We start from the raw sequence: 22412 nt of genomic DNA on the forward strand, positions 1-22412 counted from the left end.
TGCTATGTTAATATTAATTGTAAGCCTTTTTGTTGTTTTCATCCATCTTCGCCCCAGTGCTGTGTAGTTTACTTGTGTTTCTTTAATTTAAATAAGTTACCGTAAATAACTATAGACGTTGCCCGGGCGGACCCGAACAGGCACGGACTTGGACGAGGATAGGAATGCTTTTATATGAATTATCATTAAATAAGTAAATAGTAACAAACTTTCCATTGTCAGTAATTTTTATATATTTTTAATGTTTATCTGTAATTTACTCAACTTTCGCCGGGGCACGGAGTCGTAGAATACAGTAACGGTAATTGTGTTGGCGCGAAGGGCGCCATGTTGCCACCTGCGAGCGATGAGCTCAGCCCAGTCCATCTTCATCACTGACCGAGAGCAGACGCGCCAGCACCCCGGGGACCTCAACCTTTGTTCATCTCTGACCAAGTAATTTCTGTATCGTTAATTCTTTTTAAATCGCTTTCGTTCGTCATCCTCGGGGCAGCTCTCGGTCAGCGGACTGTTTAATTAATTAATTGTCTCAGTCGAGTTTCTTTCATCACCGTGTAATAAGTAAACTTTGCAGCATGGCCACGTGTGCGGACCATGCCTTCACCTAAACCGATTCGTGCCTCAGGCTTTTTAACCGTGTAATGTGTAACGTGTAACGGGCGTGTAGAGAGACGTGTTAGTGAAATTAAATCTGGAAAATAAATATAAAGTGAGTATTTATTCAATCACGTGGTGAGTGAGTCTAGGAGTGTGGCGTGCCCGACGCCTAGAGCGGGCCAGGTCTGGGTAGCTAGGATAGAAAGGGCTGGTAACTCGTCCCCACTTGGGCTACGTCACGCCCTGAGCGAGAGACTCCGCCGGGTCCACGTGCCCTTCCACGTGGTGGCGCCCATAGTTAACATCTCGAAATCACCGGCAATGCGCGATCAGCCCTCAATCTGTAACTGGTCATTAAAGTTTAATCAATTGAAAGTAATAAAAATAAAAACATTTTAATTCATTCAATTTACACTTGCAAAAAAAACATACACACAATAAACCTACATGGAAATTAAAGTCTTTTTCAATATCCTGAAGTCTGAAGTATGTTTACTCATGTCATTAAATGTAGAGCTGTATTGAAGAAGCCGATTTTGCCAATATTTAGTTGAATCGGCATTTCTGCCGACTTCCGATACAGTACGCTCGTTAATTTTCGGCCGATATTACTGAAAAACGAAAGAGACTGCCATAACCTAAAAATCCACGAGTACCATTTTCACTTTTCGTAGTAGTACTGCATTCTTTCAGATCGCATTATTTCTTAGCAACATGTGCCAACCGTACATATCAAAGTTTAACATCCTTTTTTTTTTTAACAATGTTCTTTAATTTAATATATCATAAATAAATAATACATTACTATCACGGTAAATATACATCTCAGTTGTTACGGTAACTATAGTGCAAATATGGTAGCTATCATGCTTCTGTAGTAATTATGGTATTATACAAAGAATCTTTAGTTCTTTTTATGGTAATAATCTTAAAATAACTATTGGGTTTGTACTGTAGTTATGGTACATCATCCATATTTTTTCGTATGTTGTTGTTCATTTGTCTTTTCTTCATATTTACGTGTGCCATTATTTGAGACAAGAAGTTTCAGAAAAAATTTTAACGGACATTATATCACACATTTAATGGCGTAAATGATGAGACCTCTGGCAATTTAAACGCTTTATACGGAAAAACCTACCATGCGGGACCTCGTAAGCGAGTTTTACTGTATTTTTTTCCCGTAAATAGTAAAAACCGAATCCTTTGACGAATCCTATATCAGACCCGCCGAACCTTCGAATCCCTAGGATTCGGCGGATATTGGATTTGGTCGCCCCATCCCTACAATATTGTGATTAAGTCGTTGCATTTACTTCCTGTTTTACATATTATTTATTTCTTTACTTTAACTTAATATCTAATAGACAGGGAGTTCATTACTCAGGCATATCAGAGAAGACATCTGTACAGTGACCACCAGAGGAATGGCTTGAAGTGATTATGGAAAATCTGTGCAAACACGAAAAATACTGAAGCAGGAACATGTTGTCAAACTCTAAATTCTGTCTTGTACTTAGTTTGCAGTAAAGTGAATACAGTAGAACCCCTGTCATACACTTTTCAACGGAGGGCACAAAAATGGTGTATGATGCGGGAAAGTGTATGAAAAGGGAATGGCAATAATAAAAAAAAATTTCAATCTAGCATACCAGCACAATGTCAGATTAAACTTAAATACATAATGTGTAAATAATTGCATTATATTAATGAAAGATAGAATTCATCATTACATATACATATAATAAAACCACCAGAAATGTAAAATACAGTCCATAATCAAGTAAAGCTGACATGAGAAACAGTGATCTTACAAAATGTTATGAAGTCCTTTCTTGGAGGGGGGGAAAAGTCACCAAGCCTAAATTAGAAATTAAAAAAAATAAGGCTGTTGTAAAAAGAAAATCAGAATTTTTTCCTTGTTTGTTTCATTTTACAAACAACTTTATGCAACAGAACAATTTTCAATAAAATTTTAACTTGAGAAACGTAAAATACAAAACAAACGATCGTAAGTAAACAATAACAAACGGGTATATTCAGTTCAAAGATTAGTGAATGCAAAAAATATGAGGTCCGTGCCTTGGTAAAGCGCGTGCACCATTTTCATAATCATTGCTTGTTTGTGCCACTAGTCTCGCTTGGTGCTGGCCATAGATGCTACTAGCTACTATCCATATCTATGGTGTGATAAAGTTATTTTCTTACGTTAGCAAAGGTAAACAATGAACGTTTTTCAAAATAAAAGCATTAAAATGTAGTTTATCAGGAAGAATATAACAAAAAAATTTCTGAATTTTATGACTTTTCCACTTCGTAAAAACGTATGAAACGGGAAATTAATGATTTTATAAGCGTATGTTCCGGGAAAGTAAACCATTGTAAATATAGTACTTTTGGCGGGACCAAAATTAATCGGCGTATGACACGGGAAAATGTATAAAACGGGAACGTATCATCGAGGTTCTACTGTAGTGGCCACTATTGCCAGATTGATAATATCCAGCTTAACATAAATTATTTTATTTTGTTTACCATATTTTTTTAAACTATATATCTGAATTCACTGTTTTTAATTTCTTAAAACTTTCAATTAGTTAGTGTCTACTGACAGTTTATCACAGTTGTAGTCATTCTGACAGAAAAATATCAATGCTAAATACCAATTATTATTTCATACGAAAAACTATCCGTGGCAGTCCGTTACTATTAATAAAGGAAATCAATAAAATTTTGTGGTATTCTGAAAAGAAAAAAATATTCAATTTATATGATATAATAATTTTTAAAACCAGTTGAAAACAAGATGGCATCTTTCAGTTTCCACTCCTTATAAATAAATAATGAAAAACACTATGATGCTCTTGAAGAAATACAACAGGAATACTGTGCGTGTTTTCAAAATCCTCATTCTAAATACATTTGTAAAAAATATATCAAAATATAACAAGAAGGTGTCTGAGCGCAGTGGAAAGACACAGTGAATGCTCACCCATGTCAGGGTGGGGGTTGTTCCACGGCTGTTCTTCGTCTGTACACAGGGCCATGTAGAATATAAAAGTGATCATACTGACAGCCGCTGAAGTGTAGAAAACCACGTTCCACTGAGTTCGAGTTTGCTGCAACAAGCACCACATAACAGTACTGAATAATATTTCTGAAATTCTACATCTCACAAACCTCAAAACCCTAGTTTAAGGTAAAGCTGATTTTTAAAAATCAAATAGTTAATGAAGCTTTAAATTACGTTAGTTTCTTTAATAGTACGACATTATGAGGCTATTTTCCAAATGATTAAACATATATTGCATTAGTAAATATTTTCCTACTACCTATGGCTTTGCTCGTGCAAATATCAGGATACATAGTGCTTATTCAAACCTTCAACAAGTGTCAGTGGTGCTGGATGTCATCCTGGGACAGAACCTTGTCACAACATCTTGTTAACGTGTTTGTTAACTTTCTCCTCTGTTAAGGATGCGTCAGTGGTCTTTATGAGTTTTCTTACTTAGTTTTCTTTCCTAACCTGGAGTCATTTTTTGTAATGCATATTGTGTTTCAATTATTACCCTTTCGCGATTGATAAAATCATGCGTATTTATTCTTTGTATTTTCGTTTTATCCTGTATTAGCCATGTGTTAATGATCACGTTTTAGGAATTGTTATGAATTGCGTTTAAAAATATTCACCACATTTTCACAAAACCTTGCATACGTGTATGGCTGCGTGTCGCTGGTAAAACTCCGGGCATGCGTGCGGTAGATTTTCTAAACGTGCATTTAGTGTTTACGAATGTTTACTTGTTACATAATATAGTATGGAAAATTTTGGGTAGTGTTATCTCTAGCTGTAGCTTTGTAATGATCTTAACCTAAGGATTAATGGTTGTTTAAATGTAATATGTTTTGCTTCACGCACACGTTTTTTGCAGTTGAGGCCATATTTGTTACCCCTGAGTCTCACTGGCATCAAGGTTAAGTTCTCCAAAACACAAACTTCCGCTTGTCATCATTTAGCTTAGCGCAGCAGACACTTGCTGCTTTTCTCGTGCTCTTGCTAAACAAGCGTATTTTAAGTTTGTGTTTTATTGCTTCCTGTTCCTCTCGCTTGGTGCATAGAGATTGAAGCAGCCATAGAATACTTTCAGTTCTTTGTACACTTGAAAGGATGTAATAAATTCCAAACTACCATAAGTAAACATTAAGTATACATAATGAAATGTCATGTGAATATAAAGTTCTATTCTTTGAAAACCATTCAGTATTAAAGTTTTTAAAAAATACATTCAGGGTGCATAAGTAAACAAATTCCACGACTTATTTTCCAAAATATTTGTTATTGCACACAATTTTTTTTTTTAAAATATAATCAAAACTAAACATAATACAAAATAAACCTACAATATGCAGAACAACCGATATACACTTTAGAAAGCATAAATGTTTACAGGGCAAAAGCAAAATTGTTTACGATAAATACTGCACAAAAAATTACTATCACTAAAACAGAGAAATTAAAAATATTAAAAAGTACACAGGTTTGATTGGAAATCACTTTATATTGAAAAAGCTATAGTAGTTTCAGGAATTATATGTTAATTACTTTACAAAAAGATTACCTCATTATCAATTTATAATTTACACATTGCATGCTTGGATCCTGGAATCTCTCTTGAAAGTAAACGTTGTTTTATAGCACATCTGTAAACCTAAATCCAAAGATTCTTGAGACAACGATTAAATTTGTAAAATAGATGCTATTCTTCCTTGGTTACATTTGCAAAACATTAAACCTAGGCAGGTATTTGTGTGTAGGGATCGGTACTTCTTTAACTTTGTTACGTTCTCGAAATATAGGGTCAAGATTACAATAGCCCGCCATGAATTCATCCCATTCTTGCTAAGCTTTAAAATTAAAATTGAAGTTTACTGTCTCATGGATACAAGGAAAAAAATCTACCACTTGAGCAAGAATACTAAGAGTGTAATATAAAACTGGCATGTTTCCTCCTGCAGTAAAAGGCGCGGCGACACTCACGTTGCCGTTGGTGAGGAAGCCCGTGACGTAGGGCGCCAGGATGCCCACCGTGCTGGAGAAGGTGTTGCACAGACCGTACGTCGTGCCCGCGAAGTTGGGCGCCAGCGCTATGAGGTTCATGCTGTTGCCCGTGTACTGGGTGCCCATGCACAGGCCATTCAGAGCCAGCAGCACGATGATCCACACAGGGTCGCAGCCAATCAGCGTGATGAGCACCAGGGTGACGGCTGGACCGATGGAGGCTGCAACCACACGGGACGGGCTAGAGGACCACTGTGCGGGCGTGATGTCGCCCGTGTGGGAGCGAGATTCAGACCCTCGCTCTCAGCGTCGGGACGAACGCAGCGGACTCTCAGGACGTCCCACACGCGAACATGCAGTAGATGTTATACACGTGGGCACAAGAAGGAAGGACCACCATTTAAATTAAACATCTATGTTTATTAAGAAGTTACACGCTACACAAAGTCCTTTAAACAATTAAAAAAAAAAAAAAGGCACAATTCCGTATATATTGTGGTGTGGTCCATACACGTGGACACACAAGAATTATGTGAGGGTGTTTTTGAATTACTTGCGAAGAGTGATACAAATAATTATTTAAACAGCCTGTCCACCGAGAGTAGCCCCAAGGAGAAACGTAAAAATAATTTAAAGACTTAAGAAAATGAATGGAAAACTACTTATCAGTGAATACGTAAAAGGTATTAAAGACTTAAGAACATGAAAGGAAAACTACTTATCAGTGAATACGTAAAGGGATTTAAAGATTTAAGAACATGAACGGAGAACTACTTATCAGTAAAGACAAGCGGTGAGGTCCCTGTAGCTCTGGGTCGGTGATGACGGAGGACTGGGCGAGCGAATGCTCTGCACGGATAACATGACGTCTTTTGCACCGAACAAAACTACCGTTACATTTTTATGATTGCATGCCAGGGGTTGTTAAAAACTAGACAAACAAACCACACGTACAACTATTGCACACTTTCTTGTGGCTAGAATTATTAAAACATGTAGTAATTTAAAAGTAAATATTCAAACAGTCTAGCTTCAACCGGACTCGGGTCCGCCTCAGGAATGTCCGGTGCCATCTTTATTTTATGCAAAATTACATATAAGATTTATTAAACAAAACCCTCCCGGCTGATCTGCCATGCCACAAAACCCTTAGGATAAAAAATAAAGGTTTACAATTTAATTTATAATTATGTAAGGGGACGGAGCACTGAATCTAGTGCCCTCTCGTGGGAGTCTGTGGCGTGCCATTCAAACACACATCACGCATCACACGCACGTCAGGAAGGAGGCAGCGTCGAACAGGCTCCTGGGGCGAAGCCCTGGTTGACGTAAAAGTATAATGTTATACACCAGAATAATGGCCTGTCAGATTCAGGCTTTAACAACACACTATCACTACACCATGCTATGTACCCTATAAAACTCCTGAGCACATGTGAATTCACGTCAGCCTAGAGTACCTACACCATAATCCCCATAGGTCGCAGCCAATCAGCATGATGAGCAACAGCACGATAGCGACCAATAGAAGCTGTAACTACATGATGCTATATAACCCACAAACCTCCCCTACACATGAACACTGTCAGTATGATGTGTACCAGCAGTCAGTCTTGGTGGAGGCTGTAACCACACACCATCACAAACACCATGCTATGTACCCCACTAAGGTCTCATGCACACAACTGCCCTGGATCACACAGACAACTCCACGATCCCCATAGGGTCGCAGTAATCATTGTAATGAGCACCATCATGAGTGCTGGCCCAACACAAGTTGCATCAACTCAGTCACTACACCTAACAGTGTACCCCAGAAACACCTTGTGCACACAACAGCATTACGTCAAGCCTAGACCACTCCATGATTCATACTACAGGGTTGCAGTTGTTCAGTATGATGAGTACCAGCCCATAAAGGCTACAACCACACACCATTACTGTACCATGCTGTGTAACCCGCAAACAACCCGGGTCACGCCTAGACAACTCCATGATCGACACACGGTCACAGCCAATCAGCGTGAGTAGAATCAGCGTGATAGCCTGTCCGTTGTGGGCTGCAACATGTCCTTACCTCATCATGCTGTGCCCTGCCAGATAGCACGTCCTGCCTTTATCATAAACTCCACTTTTAAATAAAACATCTATTACATTACCATTTGGATCTTAAACTAAGATTTTATGCTTTTTATAGTTTTTTGAGTTGATATGCTACAATAATAAATTGGACACTATATAATACAACAAGAGTATTTCTTGCTTCAAAGTTTGAAAAAGTATATATATTTTTTCATTAATTACAATTTTCAGTGGCAAAAATTAGTGAGCTATTCTAATGCCATTCTACTTGCACTTCAAATGCATTACTATGTATATACCTACTGCAGTCAACTTAATATTTTAATAAGCCCTTTTAATTGAACTTATAGTGAGAATAGGGATTCTGCAACCAAATAAGTTTTCTTACAACTAAAAACTATTAAGATTGTCAAATGAAAATCCCAAGTGTTTAGAACATAACTAATCAAAATTTAGCAATTTTAAAGCTTAATAAAACAATTTTAGCACCACAAGTTTATTGTCTTAAAACCACGACAAATTGTCTTACTGTAACATGTTTTTATTTATTTATATTCCACAACAAATTAGCTGTCTAAGAGGCTACACACACACATTTACTTTTTTAAATTATATAATCTTGAAAAAAATTTGAATTTTACAGTTTGTGGTTTAAGCATTTTAGAATTAAAAGGCCCTACACACGCTCCGACACGACTGCCCGACACGACCAGTTGGTCCCAACCGTCGTGTCGGGGCCTCCCCCACACACGCACCAACCAAACAAGGTCGCTCGGGCTGACGACCACCGCCAGACCAGTCTAGAACAAGTGCTTGACGTGTGAAGTTCTCTTTTAATGGCTCCTTATCTACCTAAACATCAAAAAATTGGTGTAGCTTTGTGTGCGGTGATTCTTACAGATGAAGGACGTAGAAAGAAGAGAAGTGTGTGGTCTAAGGCCTGGTTGCTAAAGAGGAAGTGTTTCACCCATATGAAACTTGTGAAGGAGTTAGGTGCAGACGATTATCGTAATTTTATGAGGATGGATGAGGATTGTTTTATGGAGCTGCTTGGTAAGGTCAGACCCTTAATAGAAAAGAAAAATACGGTAATGAGAGAATCCGTATCTGCTGAGGAGAGGCTTGTTGTAACGCTCCGTTATTTAGCTGCGGGAAGATCACTAGAAGACCTTAAGTTTAGTGCTGCAATATCTCCACAACTATTGTCATCTATCATTCCCGAAACTTGCCAAGCCATATACAACACCTTAAAGGAATACATTAAGGTAATGATATACAGTAACAGATATATTTCTAAATGATAACGACATAATAAATACATAAATCATGGTGATTTTTACTGGTGGGGTATTATAAATAAATGACCCACATATGATTATTTGACATAATATATTTAAAAAACTAAGGTAATACATAAAGATTACAGCTAAAAAATTATAAAATACACAAATACATTGATACATTTGTGTTATTAAATCATATAGTAAGAAAGTTGTTCATTAGTTTGCACAGTTGAATTAAGAAGTAAGTGCAAAGTGTTCACAGTTATTTATTTCATGTATAATAACCGAATGGTTGGTTATCCACTGTGGGGTTTGAAATGTTAGATGGTTGTTGTGTTGCTGCTGTTACATGTGTTGTAGTCATCATAGATGAAGCAGGTGAAGGAGTTGATGAATACGGGTACTGACATCGAGAAGGGGAAGGTGAAGGAAAGTGTTGGGGTAAATTATTGAAATGATGGGGATTTAAATTAATATAAGTGTTATCAGTTAAACGACCACGTTTTCCGTAGAATATTAGTTCTGCCATCAACTTTTGGGCTATGTCTTGTTGGTCAGTACTTAGTTCCTTCAACTGCAAACCTAAAGACTTGCTGATGACCTCCCACTTATCATCTTTGGAAGATAGCAAAGCATGAGCCGTGTTCACTAGACTCTCTTTCTTTTTTTCCAATGAAGTTCGAAGCCTTTTACGTTGCTGCGAAGGAGTCATATGAGATGAAGTCTGTGTGGAACCTTCCATTTCACTTGGCTCAACAGTTACCTGAAAAATAAAATTATTATTAATAAAACAGACTGTTGAATTAAACTGAGGTTGGGTTGTGGTTTGCCATTTTTAAAGGGCTGGTTAAAAATATCACGCTATAAATTCATTTTCAAATTCATAAATAATATTCGGATAATGATTTGTAATTATGATAGAAATATTGACATTTTGTTAATGTTTATTCTTTTATTAAATTTCAGATACCATCGTCTGAAAATGGGTGGAAAGAAATAGAACGAGAATTTTCAAACAGGTGGAACTTCAGTCACGCTATTGGCGCTGCAGATGGAAAGCATGTTGCGATCGTAAAGCCAACAAGAAGTGGAAGCTTGTACTACAATTACAAGAAATTTTTCAGTAAAATACTTTTTGCATTTGTCAACGCAAAATACGAGTTCCTTTATGTACATGCAGGTACAAATGGGTGTGTCTCCGATGCTACAGTAATCCAAAACACTCTTTTCTACAAGAAACTGTTAAAAAATGAACTAGGCTTACCACCTCCTGGCCCACTGTCTGGAACTAATAACAACGTTCCCTATGTATTCCTGGGTGACAGTGCTTTTGGCCTCAACAAACATTTTCTTAAACCGTATCCCTTGAAAAACATATCACACGAAGAGCGCATTTATAATTATAGACACTCTCGTGCGAGAAGAGTTGTAGAGAATGCCTTCGGCATTTTAGCTACTAGATTTAGGGTGTTCCATACCACAATCTCGTTAAGCATGGAAAAAGTTGACATGATCATTTTAGCCTGTTGTGTTTTACATAATTTCTTGATAAAGAAAAACACTTTTTATGTAACTGAGTCGTCATTTGATCGAGAGGATACTAGCAACTGTGCATGTCATCCGGGCGAGTGGCGAGAAGTGGCACCCATGGTGTCACTATCTCAGTCTAACTCCAGGGATCGGTATGAAGAAGGAAAGGAAGTGCGTCAAATCTTCACCAACTACTTCAGTAATGAGGGGAGTGTGCCCTTCCAAGAAAACATGATTAGAGTTCTACAATAAAAAACAATAAAAAGTTACTTACATTCTCCTCAGTGTCTTGCGATGATTCGTCTTCTAAAGTCTCTGTTCCCCCGGTAACAATTGCCGTTTCATCAAGAAATGTCAATAGATCGAAATACCATAGCTTTGGTGTGTATACTTGGTCAGACCCAGATCCGGTAGTTTCACTTGCCATGACCTGCACCAAAAAGTGAACTGTTTTATTTTTCATGTTTACAATAATGACCCCTGGTTTTGTTTAATTTGAAATTCCAAAGTATGTATTTAAAATTTCACTTAAAATTAACTATGTAAGTACTTTTTAATGTGTTACTTATCAATACATAGTTACGAAAATATTCAAAATTCATTTTTAAAGTTTTTCAATAGATATATATCATGTGGTACATCATCATGACATTTAATTGTATATTGGTTTATTTAACTATCGTAAAGAAGGGATTACTAAGTTACAGATGTCTGAAGACATTTGTTTTATATGGAATTTATAAGAGTATTAAAAAAAGATGCCAAAATTAATTTTTTTGTTCTCATTTAATTCCTAGGCTGAAAACCAGCGACAGTTAATTGCACAAAATTAAGTAATTACTACAGATAAAACCATCTGTGAATCCAAGAAATTTTAATATACTCGTAAATTATACATATTTATTTTGCATACTACACTTTTGTGATCTATATGATGTCATACGTAAATAAAGGTATAGATAATTATAGGAATGGTTTTTAAATGCTTTAATAAAAATGCTGATTTATGTACTTACCTTCCGTGCTTCTCTTTTGTAAGCAGTTCGCATGTTTTCCAATTTCTTCTTGATAGTACTTATTGATGCTTCCGGCATACATTTCTTATATATTTGTAATAATAAATTATAACAGTCATTTCTCCGGTCCCTGTTTGAATAATTTTTGTCTTCCAAGTCCCATAGACACCGACACTCTTTCCATAACTCAAGAACTTCCACAATCACAACTTTTTCAGATTCCGTAGACATCGCGTTGGGACACTACGACTCCTAAAAGCAGACTGAAGGGTCGGGTCGGCTTGCAAGTCGGGACAACAACACTACACACGTTACAACCTGTCAGAGATAGGGGTGGGGCGGTTGGAGGTTGGATGGTTCGCCCGACACGACCGCCCGACCGTTGGGTCCGACAGTTTTCATGACACAACGTCTCTACACACGATCCAACCTGCGGGGCCGACAGCGGTTGTCCCGACGGTTGGGCTGTCGTGTCGGAGCGTGTGTAGGGCCTTTAAGCTGATCACTTCAACAAAACTGGTCAAAATGTGTTTACACATATGATCTTAAATTGATGTAACATTGGTAAGATATAGACTTTCTAATTTTGTGATTGCTTGAACAGCCTAATATAATTCCTTGAGGCTGGCTATATGAAGTTAAGGCTCGCTCTGGTAAATGATAAAAGATTGAAATGGAATCGAGTAGAGTCGTGTAACTGCCGTGAATGGAAGCGGCGAGGAGAATCGAGCAGCGCTCGAGTTACTGCTGAATGTGATATGGGGCGCGGCGCACGAAGCAACACACTCCACAGCGCGACGCGAGTCGACTGGGGCAAGTGAATGTTTACCAGGGCCATGGACACCTGCACCTGCCCTTTTTAACAAGTACTGCTGCCCAAACTGTACACAACCCCTTTAGTCATTTAGATAGGACAGTGTACAACAATTGGTGTTTAGAACCGTTTGGAATAACTTTTTTTATAACTTGACTTTTTGACAGACTGCAGCGTGTTAACGATGAGACTTCTTCTCTGATCACAAATATACAGATTATGATTGCAATCTTATATGTGACAAAATGGCAGGTTGTGATTTCACTCGCTGTCTCCGCTGACCAGTATTCAACTCACTTATCGCATTGCAGATCTTGCAGGCAGTCAGCTTGGTGACACGGCCCCTGGCGATGATGTAGTCCATCAGGTAGCCGAGGATCACACTGAACACTCCTCCCGTTATGTATGGGATTGTGCTCAGGGCTGCATTCTGGAATAAATGATGCAAATAAGTGCCTACCCTAAACAAGCCTCCTAAGGAAAGCCAACAAAGTCTGTTATTAAATATAAGCTTGTGATAGTAACAGCCGACCCCAAATGACACTGCGATGAGCCGGTGGGTTTTATTGCGGTCTCCCTTTTATTGTTATCGTCTCTAATGACCTTGATGCCAACTGGGCATAAAGCCTTAACCTAAGCCACCTTCTGACCGCGCTGAAGGCTTGCTTTCCTTTCACGTAGGAACTGAGCTGAACCCAGAGCTGAAATTTACATTTGTGCGTCAAAATGTTAGTTCTCACTTTGATACAGAATTTAACTGAATTACAGTCAAGTGATCATGGCTCATAAAAAAAAAAAAGTTTTAACATTTCCATTAGCACTTTTGATAGCAAATAAATTATGAAATTTTTTTTATTCTTGTCAGATAAAAAAGATATCTATGAATAAATTGTATGTTTTTTGGGCTAATTCTTAATATGAAGTTAAAGGTTGGGAAAATATAAAATTTTTGTATAACAAAATACATATCTACATGTGTTGTACAAGTACCATGAAAACCATTGTCCTAAACTTTCATAAGATTTATAAGAATACATCTTTAAATTTAGAAATAGAGCACATGATATACAAGCTGAAACAATTTTGAAATCTTTAAACTTGCTAATTTATAAGCTGCGGAGCTACTAATTTTGACCTCATATTCACTATTTCAAGAAAAAAAAATATTTAGTTACATATAATTTTCCAACAAAAAAGGTAACCTTAAATGAAAACAATATTTCAATTGAAAACTCAGACCAGTTTAAATTTTAGTTCATATTACAAATTGGAGAAAAAATAACATAAATTGAGTCACTACTGAGGATATTCAAAGTTTCAGGTAATTTAAAATCATGTTAAGTTCAAAATCTCGTATATTCCACTCTTGATGTAGAAGTTTAGCAGCTTCATACATTGGTAACTCCTCACAACTTGAGCTAGCCACCATAACTTTGACACTCGACAAGGCGTAGTGTCAAAAAATTTCAAAATATTGAAAATAAAATTTACCTAATTACCTAACTTGCACATAATCCTACTTTGGTAATGAAAAAAAAAGTCAACTTTTCAATAAAAACTAGGGATGGGAAATTTTCAAAATTTTCGATTCGATACCGATTATCGAGTCTTGTTGCGATCATCGATTCTTATCGATTATCGATTCCAATCAATTAGGTTAAGTTATAGATTCTCATTTTCGGGATTGAAGTATAAGTTACAATGGAATCAGTAAACATACTTATTGAATACACTAAAAAAGCATTTTTCAAAATAATAAATAAATACTATTAAATTTAACACATAAAACAAAACTTTACATTACTTGAAATAAAGAAATTGAAATTACTATTCTGTAATGTGTAATGTGTAGGGCAAGCATTATTTTTTATGTGGATTATGTTTAATCCAGTTGAATATGTAATTTTGAAAAGAGAATACGTAATTTAGTAATAGGTCAGTAGTACTAATAAAAAGTGAATTGTCGTAAAGTCATCAAAATACTAACAATTTCATTGGAATACAATTTAATAAATAGTATATTAATTACTAAATGTACAATCATTAACATTTATCAATCAAACTTTAAATAGCCACAAAAAGTTGTGATTATTAAAAATATTGTAAAAAACCAGAAACTACCAAATTCAATCTTTATACCTTTGAAATAAATGACAACATAGTGAAATATCATAAAAACAACACTTTTGACAAAATAAAATTGAAAGTTCTTAAAATAATAAATGAAAACTGGCAAAGCATCTTATTAGATCACAAAGTCTTATTAGATCCTAAATTCTTATTAGATCACAAATTCTTATTTAAAAAAACCAACATTTTGACTCGTTCAGGATCTAAACGGTTCCGTTTCTGATCAACAATCAGTCCTGCAGTGCTGAATAATCGCTCGGAATGTACAGTTGAAGGTGGAATGCAAAGAAATTTCTTTGACAGTTTTTTTAAACATGGGTACTTGGTATTTTCTTTCCAATACTGGAAAACGTTGGTACTTGAATTTTGAATAGGTTCTTCCAAGTAAACATTAATCTCATCTTCAACTGATGCGATGTGGCTTACACTTGGGGCAGTCTTCATTATGTTTGAGTAAAATGTCCACATACCATGGCTTTCCATTGCTTGGCTGGATGTTTGCGGCACAAGACTGAGAGAAAAGCAACAAAATTTTCAAAATTAAAAATTAAAAATGAACAAACAAATGTGTCAACATAAAACAGCAGAAGTAGACAAATAAGAATACACTTAATGAATTACAAGGAAATTAGCACCTAACTTACCTCAGTTTCAGGTTGTTTCAAACAGATAGTTTTTCTTGCTTCTTCAATCAAAAAAACTTTCGCTTTTGTGACATTACCGTCCTGCACAAAAACATGGTGTTTAAATCGTGGGTCCAGTAATGTTGCAACTGCGTACAACATATTCTCTTCAACATCAGAATACTTCAAAGTTATGGCAGCAAGCATATCATTTTTGATGCCCTGTACACCTGATCCAGTAGGTGCTGGTTTCCTTAGCTCTTCAGTAGAACTGTTGATTATAGGTATGACTTCTGAGGCTGTCACACACTGAGTACTTACAGCCAATGTTGCATGGTTGAAAATACTTAAAAGGTTTACTACATTTGTCATCAGGTTCCATTCTGCTGATGAAAAAGTCACAGGTAACTGCAGAGTTGCTGATGCTAAAGAAACAGACTGTTTTTGCTCAAGTAAGCGCTGTAGCATATGGAGAGATGAATTCCAACGCGTTGGTTCATCCTGGATAAGTTTATGTTTTTTCATTTTCAGCGTGGCTTGAGCCTTCTTTAACTCTTTTGTCGCCTTACAAGAATGTTTGAAATGGCCAACTATGCGACGACCGTTGGCAATCAGATTATTTACATTCTTGTTGTTCAGTAGCCCTTCCTTTACAACAAGCTGCAGGGTATGTGCTAGGCATGGCAGATGTTCATATTCGGATGATTCTAGGCCAGCAGTTATGTTCCTGGCATTGTCTCTTACAATGGCAACAACTTTAGATTGCAGCTTCCATTCTTCAAGTGTTTCTGTGATAAAATTGCACAAATTGTTCCCTGTGTGAGATAATTCAGGAAAGGGAATAACCCCAATGTTGAGGTGTTGCAAGACAAAATTGGAATCAACAAAATGCACAGTTAGACCAAGAGAATCGTCATTGGCTGTTGAAGTCCACATATCTGTTGTAAGACTCACATGTTCAGCTTCGTCCAACTTTTTGTTCACATTTTCCCTACATTCTTGGTACATGTGTGGTACAACAGTATTTGAAAAATGTTTTCTGCTGGGCAAAACATACCTAGGCTCAAGGAATTTGACAAATTCTGTGAATCCTCTGTCTTCAACCATGCTAAAAGGACGATTGTCTAAGCACATCATTCTACCTATGTGCTGAGTTATTGATTTTGCACGAGGATCAGTGGACTTGAATTGTGCAGTTTTATCAATAAATGATTGTAATGTAGGCTGGTATTGACTTTTAGGAGTTAGCCTATACTGGTTTGGTGTTCTTGATGAAATATTCGTTTGGCCAACTTTCTCAGCATGCCTCGGGGACACTGAACCGCTGCCTCTCGATGAATCAGTAGCAGTAGGCCTAACATCTGAATTTGATGACAATGGCAAGGTTGTCTCTGAAGAACAATTTTGTGCTGAACTATCATCTATTTCATTTTCTTCAATCTCGCTCAATTCCGATGAATGTAGCCTTTGTTTCTTCGTCTCATGAACGTAACTCCCATGCTTGTTTTCGAGATGTTTTTTCATGTTTGTTGTAGTTTTAGATTTACCGCCACGTGAGATTGTACATTTACAGATTTGACATATTGCGTAGCCAGAATTTTGTCGGTCGATGACAAAGTATTTCCACACTTCACTAGACATCACGTAAATAAAAATGTTATTTTACTATTCGTATTGCGCTAACATTACCCAACATTCAAACAAAGAAGCATCACTGGAAACAAAAGCATGTAAGAAAATTTCTACAGTTGCCGTACTGGTAACTTACTGGAATGAAAACGTGTTTCAAAAACGTCCATTGAAATTTTATGTTTAAGTTGCGTAATTAACTGGTGATTTAATGTTTACTGTTATTAAATAAATTACGGAAAATACGTAACTCGTAAAATGTTACGGGCTATGGCCACATTATTCTTGCATTTTATCGTTAAGTAATTGAGAATAAGATCTGTACCGGAAGTTGGCAAACCTGTGAAAGTTCATGTATAGACAAATGCTGGTTAACAAAAAAAATCATTGACGAAAATAAATATGCAACAACGCAAGTGAATAAATATACTAGAAACGTAGAAAACGTGGCACACTTCTCAGTAGAATCTTGAAATTTTGTGCACATGGCTACCAATGTGGGTGTATTCAGCAAGTAAAAGTTGGGCTACAATTTCTTTATACGATAACACTGCGTTAATAAATAAATAACCCTAAATGCACAGTACGAAATCGCCAACCTCCGTTCCCGCTTACGGGATTGTGGCAACTGAGCTGTGGTAAGCTATGTTATATTTCATTTATTATTTATTATATCGTTTATGGTTATTTATTTAGTTGTAAAACTGACTAAAATTACTGCAACGACAGCGATGAACCGCTGCTAGGCAGCACTTTACGTCTACATCCTGCAGAATTTTAATAATCGGTGATTTTCGCCGATCCTCGATTATCGATTATGTATCAAAAAATCGGGGTATCGAAGAATCGACGGATCGACTTTCCCATCCCTAATAAAAACCTTACTAAAACCAAGTAAAACTATTAATTAAATACTGCCTCACATTCTTGATGTTGAAATGCAGCACATGCTTCATGTAGGTTGGCAGGCCTGTGAGCAGCGTGAAGAAGGTCCAGCCGATGCCCATGTACATAACAGCACACGCCCACACCCCCGGGGAGAGCAGTAGAGCCTTCCACGGGGTTGGCAGTGATTTCTGGCGACAGTCGCAACACAACATTGTGATACATCCCTAAATGCATGTACGTACGTGCAGAAAGGTCCATAAGATCAATTACAAAAAAAAAGTTTAATAACTCCTAAAATTTTGAAGATTTTTGCATTTACTACTTCTTCTTTCAAGTATCTCTTTTATTTGTAAATATTAGAATAAACTATATAAGATTTTTAAAATAATTATATGTACAAACCTATTACAAAACAGTTAAACCGTACTGAACTGTTGTTTTCAAATCCGTCTCATAATATATAATAGAGATTCTGATATTCCAAGCCACAAAATCACAATACCTGTGTTACCACGCAGCATAGTCATTGGTTACCCCACAATCTTAGACACGTACGCAAAACTACAAACATGGCCAGCTTGCCACAGATACTGCGTTCCTGGGCAGCATGGTCATTGAAAAAACTTCTCCCTCCTCTAAACATGGGTGACAAAAAAAAAAAGGCCTCTCGCCACAAGGCATGTGTTCAAAGGCAACATTGATACGAGCATAGACGACACTACAACATGGCTACTTGTCACACGAGCCAGTATTGCCCAGCACCTGGGCATTTAATTTACCTTCCTGCTTGCGAACATGAGCAATACTACAACATGGCCTCTCGTGGAGCCCATACGGTCCCTAAAGAATCTTCAGCCACCTGGCTCACCACTGTTCCACAGCAGGATCAGCATCACACACGTCGCCCGGACGGGCCAGTACCCTCGCTACTCGTTTCACGGAACACCCGGACGTCTGGCGTCGTTCCCCGGATCCCAACGAGCTCCAGCAGGACATGTCCGTGTGAGAGCCTTAGAGCCATGCAGCGTACCGAATACATCCAGTGCCAGATCCGCGTTTCACTGCTTCGTCACACCCTGCGACCGCATAGTGTCTCAGCGCTCCGCGAGTTGGAGCTGACTTGGGGACAAACAGCATGTTAGTGGTGCTCCAGCATTTCCCACCTAAAGTTACGCCATCATACGGGCAGTTAACAACAAATTTGTGTTTCTCTACGTGTTTGCTGCAAGGGACAGCTTTTTGTGTGTTTCACGTGGCGGCGGGCTTGAGAGCCCTGAGTAAAGGATGCAGTAGTTATCCCAGCATAATTACATCAATATTAGAGTAAAAAGTAAATTATAACAAAAAATAAATGTTATTTAAAAGTTAAGAATGGCAAATGGACGTGTTCCCTTGTTTTAAGTAATGTTAATTTAATTAAAAATTAATGTAAGGATAGGTATGAGAAGTAAATTTGTTTTAGTTTTTTGTTAGTGTTTTGTTTTTAAATACATCATGGGGAGGGCGTGAGGATAATGACTGGTCCTCAACATTTTTCTTGTGTAAGCGAACAATATTCCAGGGCTAGAAAACCTAACGGTTCAAAGTGGTACACGAAAATTATGAGAATGAAAGATTCATCATTAGAGTTTTTTGGCTTACTTGCTTAAAAAATCATGATACTTGTTTCAAATTTTTCAGACTGACGTTTCCTAACTGCATAATTATTTCCTAATTATATGCTTGTACTAAAATTATAATCTTGAATATATTTTTAAAAAAATATATGTTAGGGTTTTTTATAACACTATTTATTAAATTATATTTCTTCCTAGTTTTATAAGGGACATATGGGCTTTAATTCTGGCACAGTAATCCGCTGGAGTTTGATAAACTATTTCTAGGCTATTTTTAACTCAAATAAGATAAATTTCATTTAAAAATTGTGTTTCATTAATAAATTTGTTTATTAATATATTTGTTGAGTGAGTCTTATGAATAGTCAATGAATAAAACCTAATATTAATTTCAATAAGCTAAAATTTTATTTAAAAGTATAATTGTTTATGGCAAAGATAAACTTAAATAATTAAAAAAAACATTTTCAGGTTTTCATTTGTATGTATTCATTGTGAATCAAATATTTATCACTTTTAATTGGAAATTAATTTTCAGTTGCAATGGTTGTCAGTCCAATAAAATGCTCTTGGGAAAAAGTTGATCGTAAATAGGTTTTTATTAGTTTCAACTTGGAAAAACTTCTTTCTCTACTGGCCTCTGTCACCTCCCTGACCTTCAAAACACAGATTCTCGCTGGGACCGTATGCTCTAGCTAAAAACAAAAATTTTATTTTTTCATAATTTATCAGCCTGCTATTTTCTCAAACCAGACAGTAAACAGATATTAGCATAAAGCTATTAAAAAAATATATTTGGCCATGTATCACTTTTAAATATGATATAAATTAAATACATAAAATATTCCATACAATACACTAATATAATAACTAAATCATCATAACCTACACCCCTGGCAATTATTATTTTTTTTTTAAATAACTTAACATTTTTTGATGACTTAAAAATATTGGCCATATTAAAATTACATAAACATAATAAATACTGCAACAGTTAAATTACAAAAAAATATATTTATATTAGGGATGGGGCGACCGAATCCAATATCCGCCGAATCCTAGGGATTCGAAGCTTTGGCAGGTCTGATATAGGATTCGTCAAAGGATTCGGTTTTTTACTATTTACGGAAAAAATAATACAGTAAAACTCGCTTACGAGGTCTCGCATGGTAGGTTTTTCCGTATAAAGCGTTTAAATTGCCCGAGGTCTCATCATTTACGCCATTAAATGTGTAATATAAAGTCCGGTAAAATTTTTTCTGAAACTTCCTGTCTCAAATAATGGCGCACGTAAATATGAAGAAAAAACAAATGAACAACAACATACGAAGAAATATGGATGATGTAACATAACTACAGTACAAACCCAATAGTTATTTTAAGATAATTACCATAAAAAGAACAAGATTCTTTGTATAATACCATAATTACTACAGAAGCATGATAGCTACCATATTTGCACTATAGTTACCGTAACAACCGAGATGTATATTTACAGTGATAGTAATGTATTATTTATTTATGACATATTAAATTAAGAACATTGTTGAAAAAAAAAAGATGTTAAACTTTGATATGTACGGTTGGCACATGTTGCTAAGAAATAATGCTATCTGAAAGAATGCAGTACTACTACGAAAAGTGAAAATGGTACTCGTGGATTTTTAGGTTATGGCAGTCTCTTTCGTTTTTCAGTAGTGATGGTTCAAATCCCATTTTTCTCGAATCCGAATCCCAAACAGTACCTCGAATCCACCCCTCAAATCCGAATCCAGTTCTCAAGGGTTAATTATAAAATAATTTATAAGTTAAGAGAAAAATTTAAACATTATGCAGAATTATTTAACCCTTTAAATTTTTATTAAAAAAAACAAGGATTTTGACACGGTCTGGATCAAGACAATTCCGTTTTTTGGTCTCATATGTTTCCTGCAGTGCTGAACAAACGTTCAGAGAACACTGTCGCAGGTGGTAAACACAAATATTGTTTGGACAGTTTATGTAGCCTGGGTGAACACGCAGACTGAGTTTTCCAGTATTTGAGAATGTTTATTTCTGGGTTAACTGTAGGATCACGTAAGAATCTGGTCACTTCATCAATTGCTGTAGAATCCGACTTGGTGGATTTAAGGCATTCAGGCATTATCTGTGAGTACACTGATTCATGTATCCACGGAAATCGGAAAACGAAATTCAACATTCGATGGAACAATATTTTGTAGTTACCAACTTGACATTTGTTTAAAGTCCCAAATGAAAAAAAACGCTTTCCTGAAATATTTAATGGAAACTGAAAGGCACCATCTTGGCTTCAATGGTTTTAGGCCATAAGAAATATTGTGCGTCTTTTAAAATTAAGCCTCACTAAAGCATAGTGATTAATATGCCCAAAGTTAAAAGTGACGTGGTGTTTTCTCTAGTTTACCCAATAAATTTTTTTATATTAATATTAGTTATTTTTTATGTTGCTCAAAATGATTGCCTAACAAATTCATTGGTTGGCCATCATGGAATTCTCAGATAATACATATTTTAACGTTGGTAGTCTACACAAACCAAACTTGGTCCTAAAAAAATTCATAAATAGAATGTGCATCAGAATATTTAAAATTGAATTGCGATTAAAATAATAATTGTATAATGTATTAATTTTTGTCATTCATTATTTCATTGTTATTACTACATGTGCGACCATAACTTGTGATGAAAGTCGGCATTATTGTTGTATTACTAAGTAAGAGATTTCTCGGTAAAGTTATTTAAAAAAAAAAAAAAAAAAAAACAAGATTCATATTTAGTCTAGATCCTAAATGTGCTTTATTTTATTTTTTTAGCATATTCTGGAAATACATACTTATTTAATGCCAATGTAGCGACAATGCATCCATGTTCATGATTTTAAAGTAAGTTTCCCAATTCAGTACATGCTTCATAATTTTTTTTATATAATAACGAATTAAAAGTACAATACAGTAGAACCTCGTTAATCCGTGATGCGCTAATTCGGGAATCGGATAATCCGGGACGATTTAAAAGAGAAGAAAAAAAAAGAGAAGTAAAAATTGTCAGCGCTTAAAATTAACGTCACGCGCCGGCGGCCCGGCCGGCAAACACTACAAGCCATCGCGTGGGCCGCCAAACTCTG

The 22412-nt window shown here is 36.2% G+C and overlaps 1 protein-coding gene across 3 annotated transcripts in view; it reads right to left on the minus strand.

Moving 5' to 3' along the window:
* LOC134538546 (sialin-like) overlaps positions 1 to 22412 on the minus strand; it is a 61678-nt gene that overhangs the window by 10895 nt on the left and 28371 nt on the right. For 2 of the 3 annotated variants that reach the window (XM_063379963.1, XM_063379962.1), the window contains exons 7-10: positions 17687 to 17839; positions 12679 to 12811; positions 5636 to 5877; positions 3590 to 3716 (exon numbers count right to left, since the gene is read on the minus strand). In XM_063379963.1, the coding sequence (XP_063236033.1) occupies positions 3590 to 3716; positions 5636 to 5877; positions 12679 to 12811; positions 17687 to 17839 (655 nt within the window). The remainder of the gene's footprint in view (positions 1 to 3589; positions 3717 to 5635; positions 5878 to 12678; positions 12812 to 17686; positions 17840 to 22412) is intronic. The other variant, XM_063379964.1, reaches the window with a different exon arrangement.

The sequence above is a fragment of the Bacillus rossius genome, chromosome 13 (genome assembly GCF_032445375.1).
Source record: "Bacillus rossius redtenbacheri isolate Brsri chromosome 13, Brsri_v3, whole genome shotgun sequence".
Lineage (NCBI taxonomy): Eukaryota > Metazoa > Arthropoda > Insecta > Phasmatodea > Bacillidae > Bacillus > Bacillus rossius.